Source organism: Channa argus, chromosome 19 (genome assembly GCF_033026475.1).
Source record: "Channa argus isolate prfri chromosome 19, Channa argus male v1.0, whole genome shotgun sequence".
Taxonomy (NCBI): Eukaryota; Metazoa; Chordata; class Actinopteri; order Anabantiformes; family Channidae; genus Channa; species Channa argus.
In genome coordinates, this window is record NC_090215.1 from 19,187,812 (window position 1) to 19,200,915 (window position 13,104).

General features: G+C 41.4%; 1 protein-coding gene across 5 annotated transcripts; it reads left to right on the top strand.

Moving 5' to 3' along the window:
* The first annotated feature begins 851 nt into the window (after positions 1-851).
* Positions 852-12,517, top strand: klhl15 (kelch-like family member 15). Of its 5 annotated transcripts, none has more exons than XM_067486057.1 (10): positions 1,052-1,103; positions 2,739-2,826; positions 4,031-4,139; positions 4,749-4,887; positions 5,289-5,477; positions 5,588-5,812; positions 6,415-6,576; positions 6,783-6,992; positions 7,709-7,899; positions 8,051-12,517. In XM_067486057.1, exons 3-10 carry the CDS (start codon positions 4,120-4,122, stop codon positions 8,859-8,861), a joined length of 1,947 nt encoding a protein of 648 aa, XP_067342158.1. In that variant the 5' UTR covers positions 1,052-1,103; positions 2,739-2,826; positions 4,031-4,119; the 3' UTR covers positions 8,862-12,517. The 5 variants fall into 5 exon arrangements, with proteins under 5 accessions (XP_067342157.1, XP_067342161.1, XP_067342158.1 ...); XM_067486058.1 differs by lacking the exon at positions 1,052-1,103 and adding an exon at positions 1,126-1,821; XM_067486056.1 differs by lacking the exon at positions 4,031-4,139 and having other exon boundaries at positions 852-1,103.
* Positions 12,518-13,104: the final 587 nt, after the last annotated feature.

Below are 13,104 nucleotides of genomic sequence, written 5' to 3' on the forward strand. Positions count from 1 at the left end.
TCCCTCTCCCTCCCTCTACAGCACTCTGCCAGGAAACAGCGCATGATGAGCTTGATGCGTACATTACTCAAGAGTTGCTTTGGATAAAAGCATCTACCAAATGACTACATGAAAATATAGAGCGATCAGCCACAACATTATTACTGGTAGTAGTAATAGTTGGTGAACCAAAAGAATCAGCAACTACGCAGCTCCATATACTACAGCAAAATATGATACATTGTGTGAAGACGTGGTTAAAGTACACAAACTCAATACTCAAGTTTAAGTGCAAGCAGTGGCCTAAACTAATTCTCCACTGCAAGTACCACTTCAATTATTTTTCTCAAGTACTAAGCAGTTTACATACATTTTAATAAAGTACAAAAGTAAAAGTACTCCACCAGGAAAACAATGCATTTTAAACAATTCTTTGTTTGGTTATGGCAAAACTTGGACATTCATTATTACAAAATAAGAGTAAAGGATTTTGGTGTTGATTTTAATCACTGCAGGTGGTTAACCCATAATGATATATCAGCATTTATTAGTTGATATTTTCTTAAATAAAAATAAATATCGCATTTTATATTAAAACCACCAGGTGGTATTATTGCTGGAATGGATGATAGGTATAAATAATCACTCAAGGAAACATATTTAAATAAAATTAGTTTGAACACTGCAGTTTACCTTTATGATTATTGAAGAAGCTTTCCTAAATAACCCCAATTTATTGTAGACTCGTTTTTATTTCTCTGTATTTTTGTTTTTATTGTTTATTATTCCTCTATATTCTCACGTTTGTACTTAGAAGATGAAATACACAAGAGGGGAAAACCTTTAGAGATCGGTGCACACCGCCGCCCTTCAGTTCCGCCCAAAAGGGAAATGACGCAGGTGCAGAAAATGGCGTCTGCAAATCCTGTAACCTGCTGTGGTTTGTTACCCTTTTAATTTAGAGCTGAGTGGGGGGGCTCTCTCCGTCATGCAGATGGATGATAACATGGCAGTGGACCGCTGCCGTCCGCTTTCTTGATCTCGGAGTCGAACCCGCAACTTCATGTCCGAAGGCGCCAGAGCTGCCTGGTCGAAGAGGGGTTGTGGGGATTCGCACCGCCGAGGTGAGACGGCTGGATGTGGCCGCTAAGCTAACGTTGCTCCCCGGGTCGGTCCCCAGTATCGAATCCCCCCTTAGCTCCTGTTAGCACAGCTGAGAGTCGTGACAGTTAATGTGGCTAACCAGGTAGCTAGCTTAAAAGTAAATTATCTGCGTTTGTTGTGTTGAATTACTTTTTACACAACATTAAAGGAGTCGCAAACGGTAGTGAACACCGTCGCCTACAGTTGTATGTAGCGTCATTTGTGAGGTTAGCTTGAGCCTTTGTTATTGATCTGTACCTAATCTTAGCTGGTCTCTTTAGGACACTTCTAACGTTACATGTCGTTTTAATAAAAACTAACGATTTTAACCCAGATCAGCTTTCACAACTGCTGTTGTGCTGACCGTGTTTGTTCAAACGTAGCTACAAATGTCACAAATACCACAAATACCACGTTTACCTCCTCATTGCTAGCATTAGCGTTGGCTCCTCCGAGGCAGATTCCTTGTTTTGTCTTGACTGTGATTCGTCGGACACAGTAACACACACAGAAAGATCCCTCATATAAGCCGAATTAATGTCGTTTTATAAGTGAAATCTGAACCCAGTCAGCTGAAGTATAGTGAGAGGCTGATCCACAGAGGGAGGTTAGCCTGCAGTTACAAGACTCTGCCAAAGTCTTGTGCACAATCTGTTGTTTTTCTTTCACACCAAGAGGAAAGAACAGGTCAGTCAGAAGGTGAGACACCGTAATACGATTCTACATTGGAATTTTCATTTATTTTGAGAGCTGTTTGCTGGCAGATATGTCCTGTTTTTACTGAGTAGTAGTCACCACACGGTTGTCGACAAGGGTGTAAAGTAACTAACTATATTCACTCATGTACTGTGAGCACAGTTTTGAGGTACTTGTACTTTACTTTAGTGTTCCCATTTTCTTACTTTTATTCCACTACATTTCAGATAAGAGATAAATGTACTTCTGCTTAGAGTGGGAGGTTTGTGTTGACATTGTACTTGCGCCATCTCTGGACATGATGCTTTAAACTCTACTCAAACAAATGCCCCATGACATTAAGTAGTAATGTGGAATACTGCAGTTATCATCAGAATGAGTAGTGATCAGCTGAATTTGTGGGTGTTTCAGGGAGAATTTGCCAGTAACAGCCAAATGCCAAGAACGTATAACTAGTTTCCTGGGTTTACCATCGTATGTTAACTTAAAAATGTGTGGTTTATATAAAATATATCGAGTATCTAGAGAATTATTTTGTGAATTAACCAGTCATTCAACATTAACAGCTAATTTGTCAGCAAATACTTTTGATTATTGACTCACTATGATCAACTTTACCAATTAGAAGTTTGCTGGTTATTTTTCTCATTATTGTTAACTGCTTTATTTTGTTTGCTAGTGTTTGTCAAGAAAATAATGTGCGATTAATTCAGTGAACACTGTCTTGGGTTAGAATTGTATTCGGCAAAATACAGTGTTTACATTGTGAAAGACTGACATGGCTGAATGTTTTAACAGCTGATATTTGCAGCAGTAGCTTCTGGAGCCATTAATGAGGCACTTAATTGCATTGTTCTGCTTTCAGCTCCTCTTTCTTCTTCCTTGTCTTACTTTATGTGTTTTTCTCTGACTTCTGTTAGAACCAGGGAAACACAAACACAGGAAATGCGAGCGGACCCTTAGTGCTCAGCCGTCAAAGCCTGTGATTGTTTGCCCGGGCTCCAAAAGGTACGATTTTCCGCTCTGCTGCCCTGCACATTAAATCTGAGCAAACTCCTTTTTTGTCACTCTTTAACTCGACATCCATTTTAGCCATCATTCCTCCCTCACACCCCTTCTCAGCCATCTGCTTCATTTCGGTTCACTGTATTTAGGGCTGACAGTGTAGATGAGGTTAGACTCTGTTGTCAGCACAGTCCTTATGTTGCTGAAGTGTCCTGGCTCATGTTATACAGCTGAGCATGGCCTTTCTGCACTAGCAGAGTTAGCAGAGCATCATTTTTCATCATTACCCGTAGAACGTAAATGTGAAAGTCAGTAAAAGTGACATAAAGCATTAGAGCTGGTGTATTGCTTCATGGGGTGGAATTTCGTACATTACAGTACCTACAGTATATTTCCAGCTGGGCTCACGTTTGACCCACTTTCATGTCCACTGCTGTTTGTACAAAAAGTTTACATATTTAACATTTTGCCCTACATTCAATGGCCTCACATCCCATTTCATTTACTGCTAAAATAGTAATGTTCAGTTAGAAATCCTGGTTTCTTGACCTGACTTGAGACTGATTGCTGTTCTGTCAGCTATGATTACGCTGTATTCACTAAAGTAATTACTTAGCTCTAGAATGAGATTGTCTGAATTTTTTTTCTCTATTAGATCTGCACAGATGTGTAGGATTTACAGCAATTTAAAGATATTACTTCTGGCTCTTGAAAAATTGTGATGACCATTTTTAAATATTAAAGTTAAATATGGAATTAACTTGTCAAGAAAATTATTTGCACATTAATCTGCAAGTAAATTGAATTTTTATTAGCATTTAGGATGTGCTTTCTTATGTCTCATCAATTAGCATATTATTAGGTAAAAAGACCCAAGTTGTAATAAGTGGAAAAAATCCATCATTTATAATTTAATTAAGGCCTATAACATTAAAATATGTAACACTATGTAACATTATTGTTATAATAAGAGTAAAGTAACAGCTTTCAGTTTCCTTCCTATAATTAGTCTTTTGCTAAATTGCTTTAATTGAACAAATGGCCTACATTCCTATGTTTATATAGGCAATATGCACAAAGGTAAGTGGACACAATCGTGTATTTTTTTGGATGTCCACATTAGGACATTTTACAATTGCAGAAGTCCTTTTTCTTGCAGCTTACATTCATGCTTTAATGTGGCGGTTGTGTTGCCTTTGTTGTCCAGGTGATTGAAGCTCAGAAAAGGGACTTTGTTAGCATCTTCTGGACACAAGGGGCACTGTCCTCTGATTGGCTCGGACAACCCCCTCTGACATGCCCGTGGCCAATCAGAGGTGAGTGTGCTGTGTGTGTGTGTTTATTTTCATTTGCATTATTAATGAGCGTTTGGATGTGTGTATGTGTGTATGTGTGCAGATGACAGTGTCTATGTTTTCTACTGTTTCTTGTTCTTGTGTGTGTGGCTCTGTGTTTTCATGGTAAAGCTACTGAATTGACAACATGCATGATGCTATTTAAAGGTTTACCTTTCTTTATCTTTGATTTCCATCAACCTCACTTTGCTGCAGTAGAGTGGGGTATTTCCCCAGTGCGTCACTGCAGAATCTCACACAATTGGCTGTGAAACAGTAACAGCTTGTTAGGATGCAGCAGCCGAAGTGCTGAGCTTTTAATGCTGAAAGTCCTATTGAATGCCATTGTACACATAGACTTACTGTTTTCAGCAACACTCATACAACCGTAATCTTCTCCTTGAAGAGACCTATGTCTTTTTGTTTGCTACGTTCATTTTGAGTTATTTCTACCGTAGTTCACCGCTGCATTATGTTTCACACTGAAGTGCTGTAGCCACGTTCAGTTTCCAACCTTATAGAGCTGGTTTCACACTTTACCCTGTCTCCCCTCCTGTTTGTCCGGCTTTTTGCTGTCCTTCATGCTTCCAGGTGTGTTATGTCGGGGGCGGATGTGGAGGTGTACCTGTCCCAGGTGCACGATGGGAGTGTGTCGTCGGGCTTCCGGGCCCTGTACGAGGAGCGTCTGCTGCTGGATGTCACACTGTTGATAGAGGAGCACCACTTCCAGGTACTTGCGTAAAGCTAAAAGCTCTAAACGATTGCATATTCATTTAAATGCACAGGGAACTCATAAATGTTGCAACAGCATAAATATTGACAAAGCTAAAATCTAGCAATAATCAATCAACAGGACTTGTTTAGGAACTATTTTAAATGTAGTGCATTTAGTGTTCATTTCAAACAAAGATGGACTTTGGAATAGTCATAAATGTTGGAAAAGGGTTGGAAAAAAAACTAATATAAAAAATGTGAAAATACTTTTGTTTACATGAAAGCTGCCTGATGTTTTGTCTGGTGAATTAGTATTTTAAAATTTGAAATTAACTAACTACATAACTACAAGTTTTTGCTTAAACCCGTGTCAGTCTGTAGACATGTAATTGTCCTTTGCATTCGCTCCTCCTGTAGGCCCACAAAGCCCTTCTGGCCACCCAGAGCGACTACTTCCGTGTTATGTTCACAGCAGACATGAGGGAGCGGGACCAGGACAAGATCCACATGAAAGGGCTGACAGCAGTTGGCTTTGGCCACATCCTCCGATTCATGTACTACGGCTCTCTGGAGCTCAGCATGCCCACTGTCCAAGAGATCCTACAGGTAACCTCACGCAGCTTTCGCAACTTCAATTGTGATTCTATTTTAGCTCAGACTGTAGATTGACTATTAGGTATTAAAGTAAATTGCAATGTCTTATATTGTGTGTGCAGGCAGCCATGTATGTCCAGCTGACGGAGGCAGTGGAATTCTGCTGCTCCTTCCTGTTGGCCAAGATCTGCCTTGAGAACTGTGCTGAGGTGATGCGCCTCCTGGAGGATTTCAGCGTGGGTGTGGAGGGCGTCCAGGAGCAGCTCGACAACTTCCTACTCGACAACTTTGTCCCTCTCATGAGTCGACCCGACTTCCTGTCCTACCTCAGCCTCGAGAGACTGCAGGTTCAGATTAGTAACAAGCTGATTTAAACAAACTTTAAAAGACTGCATCTGTTCTTTTCCAACGTCACAGCTAATCTGTTTGGAAGCAATACTCCTTTTAAATGTATGGAGGCATTTTGGAGTCATTTGTAACAGTGGACTGAACAGAAACCCTCAGCTGCTTGGGGCAGAAAGCAGCCTGAATATCTTACACTGTAAAAAATGGCTCAATTTCTCAATGCAATATGTAAATTTCACATGATTTGTAGCAACCGTTCATCTAAATACACAGTCACAGTTTTAGTAATTTCAGTTAAACATCTCCGTTGTCCAGCGTACTGTGAAAAAAAAAACTACTGATTATGAAGGTTAAGCATTTCCCCAATACAAACGAAAGGCAAAAATAATAAGGTCTGTGCGCCGGCGTTAGTGTTAAAAATGTACTCAGTGAAGGAAAATGTTTGGTTAACCTCTGCCTCATACATTATAGGTTATTTTGAATTAAAAATATTTACACTTTACCCTTGTGGACTTAATTAATAAGCACCTAATTTAGGAGCAACTCATTAGACTTTCCTGAGTCAACCAAGATCAGACTTTGTTTCGCTTTCTCTGTGAACCAGGCGTACCTGAATAGCGATGCCATGAGTCGCTTCCCGGAGATCGAGCTGTATGAAGCCGTTCAGGCATGGCTGAGACACGACAGACGGCGTTGGAGGCACACGGACACAATCGTGCAGTCCATCCGCTTCTGTCTCATGACTCCTGCCAATATCTTTGAGAAGGTGAGTACTGAGATATACTGTAGGCAGGGTTGCGTTAATCTGTAAACTCCTGTCAATTTTGTAAAGTATATTTGCTGTAGGCGCTTCTGTATATAGGGGAAAACATGTAAAATGATTTTTATAGAAGTGGAATTTACACTGCATTGTATGTAGGCCCCACATTATATAATGTTGCTTGTCTTCTGCCATTGTCTTCCTCCTCGCAGGTGAAGACGTCAGAGTTTTACCGCTACTCCAGACAGCTTAGGCAGGAGGTGGACCAGGCACTCAGCTACTTCCATGATGTCAACCAGCAGCCTCTGGTGGAAACGCGCTCCAACCGCATCCGCTCTGTCCGCCCACAGACCGCCGTCTTCAGGGGAATGATTGGTCACAGTATGGTCAACAGCAAGATCCTGTTGCTGCAGCGTCCAAAGGTTTCTGCTCATTTTCCTGCCTCCGAGGGGCTTGTCAGACTGTATGGGTGGTGGTTATTTTTGGTTCGTTTAAAATACTTTCTTACAAAGTAAGTTGCAGCATGGCTGAGATAAATGGGGAAGAAACAGCATGTGCATCTGTGAAGTCTGACGGTGTTTCCGAAATTCCACAGCTGCCTCTGCACAACGCTCAAATACACCAATCAGGCATGACTTTATGACCACCTGTGCAATTTCATGCAATTCAACACAGCGGCTCTGCCATAAATTCTACTTTTACAAGGTTATAATTTCGCAGTTTTTAGTTGGAAACTGTCAAAAAGGTGATAATTCTAATGTTTTTGTGAGTAATGTTTTATTATTGTGGGTAGTGGAGTTGTACTGGATTGTATTATATTAAGAGGTGGTTCTAATGTTTTGGCCACACTATTTAAAATGAATGAGGTGGCCAAAATATTATATGGAGATACTCCAATCACAACCCCTTGACTGTGTTTTGGGGTGAATCTCAGAAATGAGGGAGCACTGAAAATTGAGGGGTAGGGGTATAAACTAGGGATTGGGCCAGGGTCTGGTTTGAACAGCGGACGGTGCAGTTCTATGGCAAACACTGCAGCCAATTGGCTACAAGGGCTCAATGATCCCTCTGTTAACTGTGTTTATTTGATCTAATGTGAAATCGGAGTCTGTCTCAGTAACGTACCCTCTTCCTTTAGGTGTGGTGGGAACTGGAGGGACCTCAGGTGCCATTGCGACCGGACTGTTTAGCTATCGTCAACAACTTTGCCTTCCTATTAGGTGGAGAGGAGCTGGGGCCAGACGGGGAGTTTCACGCCTCCTCTAAGGTCTATCGCTACGACCCTCGGCAGAACTCTTGGCTGCGAATGGCTGACATGTCTGTGCCCAGGTTAGAGGAACCTGAAATCCTTGATGTCTGTGCTATGTTAGTTTTTTGATTCTTTGTCACGTTTTGCTAATTTAAATGTGACGACTTTGAGGCATCGGTCAGCTATTTATTTTTCAATATATATTCATTCTGTTTGTTGATGCTGTTGCAGGTCAGAGTTTGCTGTGGGCGTCATTGGCAAATTTATTTATGCTGTAGCAGGCCGCACACGAGACGAAACCTTCTACTCCACAGAGCGATACGATATTACAGAAGACCGCTGGGAGTTCGTGGACCCGTATCCTGTGAATAAGTACGGCCACGAGGGAACGGTCCTGAATGGTAAACTGTACATCACCGGCGGTATCACCTCCTCCTCCACCTCCAAACAGGTCTGTGTGTTCGATCCTGGGCGAGAAGCAGGAGGTGGTGGTGGTGGTGGTGGTGGTGGTAGTGGTGGTGGAGGAGGGGGAGGAGGAGGGGGAGGAGGAGGGAGCTCAGGTGGCTCGGAAGCACACAGGACACGTGCCAGCCGTGGCCAGCTGCTGCCCGGCACTCACGCCAGCTGCTGGGAAAACAAATCCAAAATGAACTATGCCCGCTGCTTCCATAAGATGATTTCCCACAACGGGAAGCTGTACGTGTTTGGGGGGGTGTGCGTCATCCTGCGGGCTTCCTTTGAGTCACAGGGCTGCCCGTCCACAGAGGTGTATGACCCAGAGACGGACGAGTGGACCATCCTCGCCTCCATGCCCATCGGGCGCAGTGGCCACGGTGTGGCAGTGTTGGACAGGCAGATCATGGTGCTGGGTGGCCTGTGTTACAATGGCCATTACAGTGACTCCATCCTCACCTTCGACCCTGACGAAAACAAATGGAAGGAGGACGAGTACCCCAGGATGCCTTGCAAACTGGACGGTCTGCAGGTTTGCAGTCTGCACTTCCCAGAGTATGTGCTAGAGCACGTCAGACGCTGCAGCTGAGGTCTGCTTCACAAAACGCCTCCTTTTTATAGTAATGGGAATGCACTGTTTAAGCACCACCGTCTCGCATCAGGAGATCAGGTGTTTACAGCTGGGAGACTGAAGCTTTTAAACTAGAGACCAGCACTTGCATAAGGTGAGAAAAAAAGATGACGCGGGTCGTAGATTTGCTGTTATCAGTGAAAGCAAGTGAAGTGTGGCATGTCGAGGTGTCACATGTCAGCAGTGAAGCTTTCTCAGAAAATTGAGGAAAAATATTTGTGGGGAGGAAAAAAAATGTTTCATTCTGCTGGTTTATGTTTGGACTGTGGTCAGTTTCCTGTTCTACTACTCACCTACTGTATTTAGGCTGTCCAGTCGGGCTTATTGCAGAAACGCACTGGAAGCATCAGTTTTGTGCATTTACAAAGGGACCTGCTTTATTTAGTTCAGCTAAATCACAGATCTTGACTGAATCAGGCTTCTTTTTTTGCTGCGTCGTGAGATTTCCGATCAGCATTCAGAGGCAAAACAACCGTCCTATTTATTGTTAATCGGTTTGCTCTAACTGAGAAATAGCTCAGTGACAGACGTGACTACAAGTGATCCTGTGCCATATATAACTTGAAGTTAAAGCACTATCAGGTGTTTAAACCAAATAATCTCAATGCTACTAAAGCTAATTAGTATGTCTCCAAATATATGAAGCAGACCATAGAGAACACATATTATGCCCGGTGCTGTTGAGGCTTCAATGTGCAGCCAGCTCTCAAATTTTGGTGATCAGTTTGGGCTTCCAGTGCGTTCCAGCCTTTAGTCCTAATTCTGCTCTTTACTTCCAAATATCTACCATACTGTGCTCATGTTCATATAACATCACCGTGTCTTTCCGTGTCCCCGCTTCTCGTAGTTCGAGAATACTGTGTGTCGGTATGTGTGAATGAGCGAGAGCCAAGCGCAAGAATGGAGGAAGAAAAGGTTACGAAATGTTTTACACGAGAGGCCGTTCTGCTTTTAGAAATGCTGACGGTGGAGATGAGGACGCCACAGAAGTTGTAGAGGACGTTTTTATTTCTTGGAGATGACGCTTAGGAATCAAGATGCTTCTCTCAGAGCAGCCCTGGTTCTGTCTAGTCACTGGCAGTGTTTTACTTCCTCTGGTCTACATTCCCTGCACTTTATCGGTTCCTATTGTGTCTCATGCTGGGTGTAAGTACTGTTTACCAGCTAAACACCTGAGCAGCCGTCTTATTGCAACATGGTGTAATGGTGCGGACATTTGTCAGTGTCTGATATTAAACCTCTGGCTGAAATGTTACAGGGAAAGAAATGTGCCCACCATTAAATGTGCAGCTAGGTATGTTAGTGAAGTGCAAAACCAGGTTCTGTGTATTTCAAATGAACAACCAGAGTATAATTTTTCAGCTGTGAACATTTTACCAGCCAGTGTTTTGACCAAAGCTGAGTTTTACCAGCATTTAACAGTCAGTCGTGTTAATTTCAGACACTGAAATGCCACCTGGAGTGTTTCCGTCACATCAGGTTAATGCAGCAGATGCAAACTCTCCGTCATAGCTTTTACATCCAAGCAGTTCAGCGCCTTGATCCTTTATGTCAGCAAAACCCGCTCAACGACCAGCTCAATGTTGTGGACCTCGTCTTTTCCAGATGTTTACTTTTTCTTTGTTCTTTTGGTTCTAACGCACCAACTGTGAAAAGGGCTAGAGCACATATGCAGTTCTGTCAGCTGTGTATTTAAGTTATTTATTTTCAGAGTTATTGCTTTTCAGCGAGCTATGCAGTAACAGTGGTAGGGTTATTTATTATGAAAAAAGTTTATGATGAATTGTCCATAATTTCGTTTCTTTTTTTTGTCTTTCCTTCCTTCCTTCCTCATCCTCAGCTGTTTGTCCTCTCCACCTCAGCTCCACTGCATGTGGCTAATGAATGGAGGCTTTGAGAATAGTCTTTCTTCTAGTGTAAACTCAGCAGGTTACTAAGAAGATGGTTAAATAGTCAGTGAGCATGTAGTGGAAGTATTTGGAAATGTTGTTGTTGAGTCCCATCCTGTATGTAGAAAATTATTTACCTGATGTGAAATTCTCAATTTTTTGAGATTTATCAAGGCTAAAATACAGCCCTGTTTGAAGGTGGCACATTGTGAAAGGGTTCAGAAACACTTTGTCCACACACAAACCTTTCTAGGCCTGATCATTTCATTCAAGGGGAAAATGTCTGAAAGCGAAAAAAGAAATGATGCAAAATTAGTGAGACTCCACCCAATGATTGTATTTAAATTGATTAAAGATACAGTGTGCAACATTATCACATTTTCTAAAATACAAACATGATATCGCGTTTGTGTTAATGTGGAACGTTGCAGTGGAAGCATCTGCTGACAGAAACTCATCATACAGCACTGGCAGTAAAGAGACATTCGCTTTAGTGTTTTCAGCAAGGCTCATCCAATCAGACAAGACAGAGAAATCCTTCTAGATTAATAAGGTAATTGGCTTTATTTAATAAGTATGACTACCTGAAGGGCTGTACAGGGCGTGCAGTGTATCGAGCAAAGTAAAGCTGTATTATGGGGGAGGGGGGGGGGGGGTAGGTCTGGACACAACAGAGAGGACTCTGTCCAAGTTCCACATTAGCACTGCATAACTGTACATTGCACACTGTTGCTTTAATCTGACAATAAAATGGAAGTCTAGACTTTAAATTTGAAAAATGCTAAAGATCTCAAACAGAAGACATCCTTAAGTTTTTTTTTTTTTAATCACTCCACAGTCAAGAACTTTGTTTCCAGCAGTTTTGTGGGTTTCTAAGAGTTGCTGAGATTTAAGTCTGGCCATGGCACAGCAGCTACATTGTCCCTTTTTGCTTTTCTAAACTACTGACAACTTGGCATAGTCAAGCTAAAATCAAATATAGATTAATAAAGTAAAAGGACAATAAGCACATCACAACCTTTGGTTTTATTTTCCAACATTTTTAAGTATTTCAATCCCCCCCCCCCCCTTTTTTTAAAAAAAAAAACATTTTATTTTAAGGTTTTCCTGCTCCTCCCTCTCTCCAACATCTGTCCCGTTCAAATTAGTTTGTTTGGAATTTTGCAGGTTCACAACATTTCACAGTCTGTGGTTTTAATGACCAGACATTTTCCATTCCCCTTCTTATTTTTACACTTTGCACTTTTGTTTTTACACCTCCACAACCTTCAGAAAAACCACAGAAGCATCACATGTGGTAAACCCTCTCTCAGACGCAGGTCTGGATGGGAAACTGCATCTTTGACTCCACGTCCCTTTTATGTATGTGTCACTTTATTTTTGCATCTGAGACCATGAACCTCACATCTGTCAGCACGCAGTTCTCTCGCTGCCCTTCTTCTTGCTCTCATGTCGCTGTTCAACGAAACATGTAATCAATAAAGTACTACTGTCCTGATTTGAGTCATTCAATCATAGCGCAGCATCCTTTAGTCCACCAGTCTTTAGTCTGTCAGTAGGAACACTGAATAGAGGAGTAAAAAAAAAACCATACCTTGCTACTATGACTGTATCCGAGAAAGAAAGTAAAATCAGATTAACATATCTTATAATCTGAGTAGAAACTCTTTGGAAACGATTTGTAACTTCTTTCCAGAAATAAATGTTCATATTGGTCAACTTTCACCTGGCTCTCCGAGTGCTTTTTGTGTGTGTTACTCATCCTCATTAAAAAAATGGCATCAAAATGAAAACATCATTTCATACTATTTATGAGCTTGAAGCAATTTAAGGAATTAATACTCTGAGGAGATGAAGTGACAAAAATGTACACGTGCTTTGAGAGAAATAACGGGGGAAATTATTATTCTAATGTTTGCCTTTGGAAGTGACTGCATGAAAGGTATTACAATAAACCAAACTATGTGATGAGTAGAAGTGCATGTAATTTAAATTTTCAGTTATGTGAATGGTGTCAGAGAATAGGGTAAAATTCTCATTACAAGTTAGCAGACAACAGGGTCATATCTTCAAATTTATTTCATTCCAAAGCACCAGCCCACAATTTAAAGAGTCAATTTGCAGTGATAACTGAAAGAAGGCAATAAAAGGTTTAAAATGTTTTAAGTAATAAATTACATAAATTGGAATAATACAGTATATATCTTGCGATCTGTCACCTGACATGAAATCACTTAAATAACGAGATGTGACGGTCATTGCAGAAAAGATGAAAACTAATAGCAATAGGTTATTAATGAGATGATGTGACA

Bases quoted from the DNA above. Each gene is read 5' to 3' on its own strand.
- klhl15 (XM_067486056.1), top strand. From the start codon at position 1,043: ATGTCCGAAGGCGCCAGAGCTGCCTGGTCGAAGAGGGGTTGTGGGGAT. The intron at 6,993-7,708 runs GTTTCTGCTCAT...CTCTTCCTTTAG, and splicing joins TGTTGCTGCAGCGTCCAAAG to GTGTGGTGGGAACTGGAGGG. The intron at 7,900-8,050 runs GTTAGAGGAACC...ATGCTGTTGCAG, and splicing joins GCTGACATGTCTGTGCCCAG to GTCAGAGTTTGCTGTGGGCG.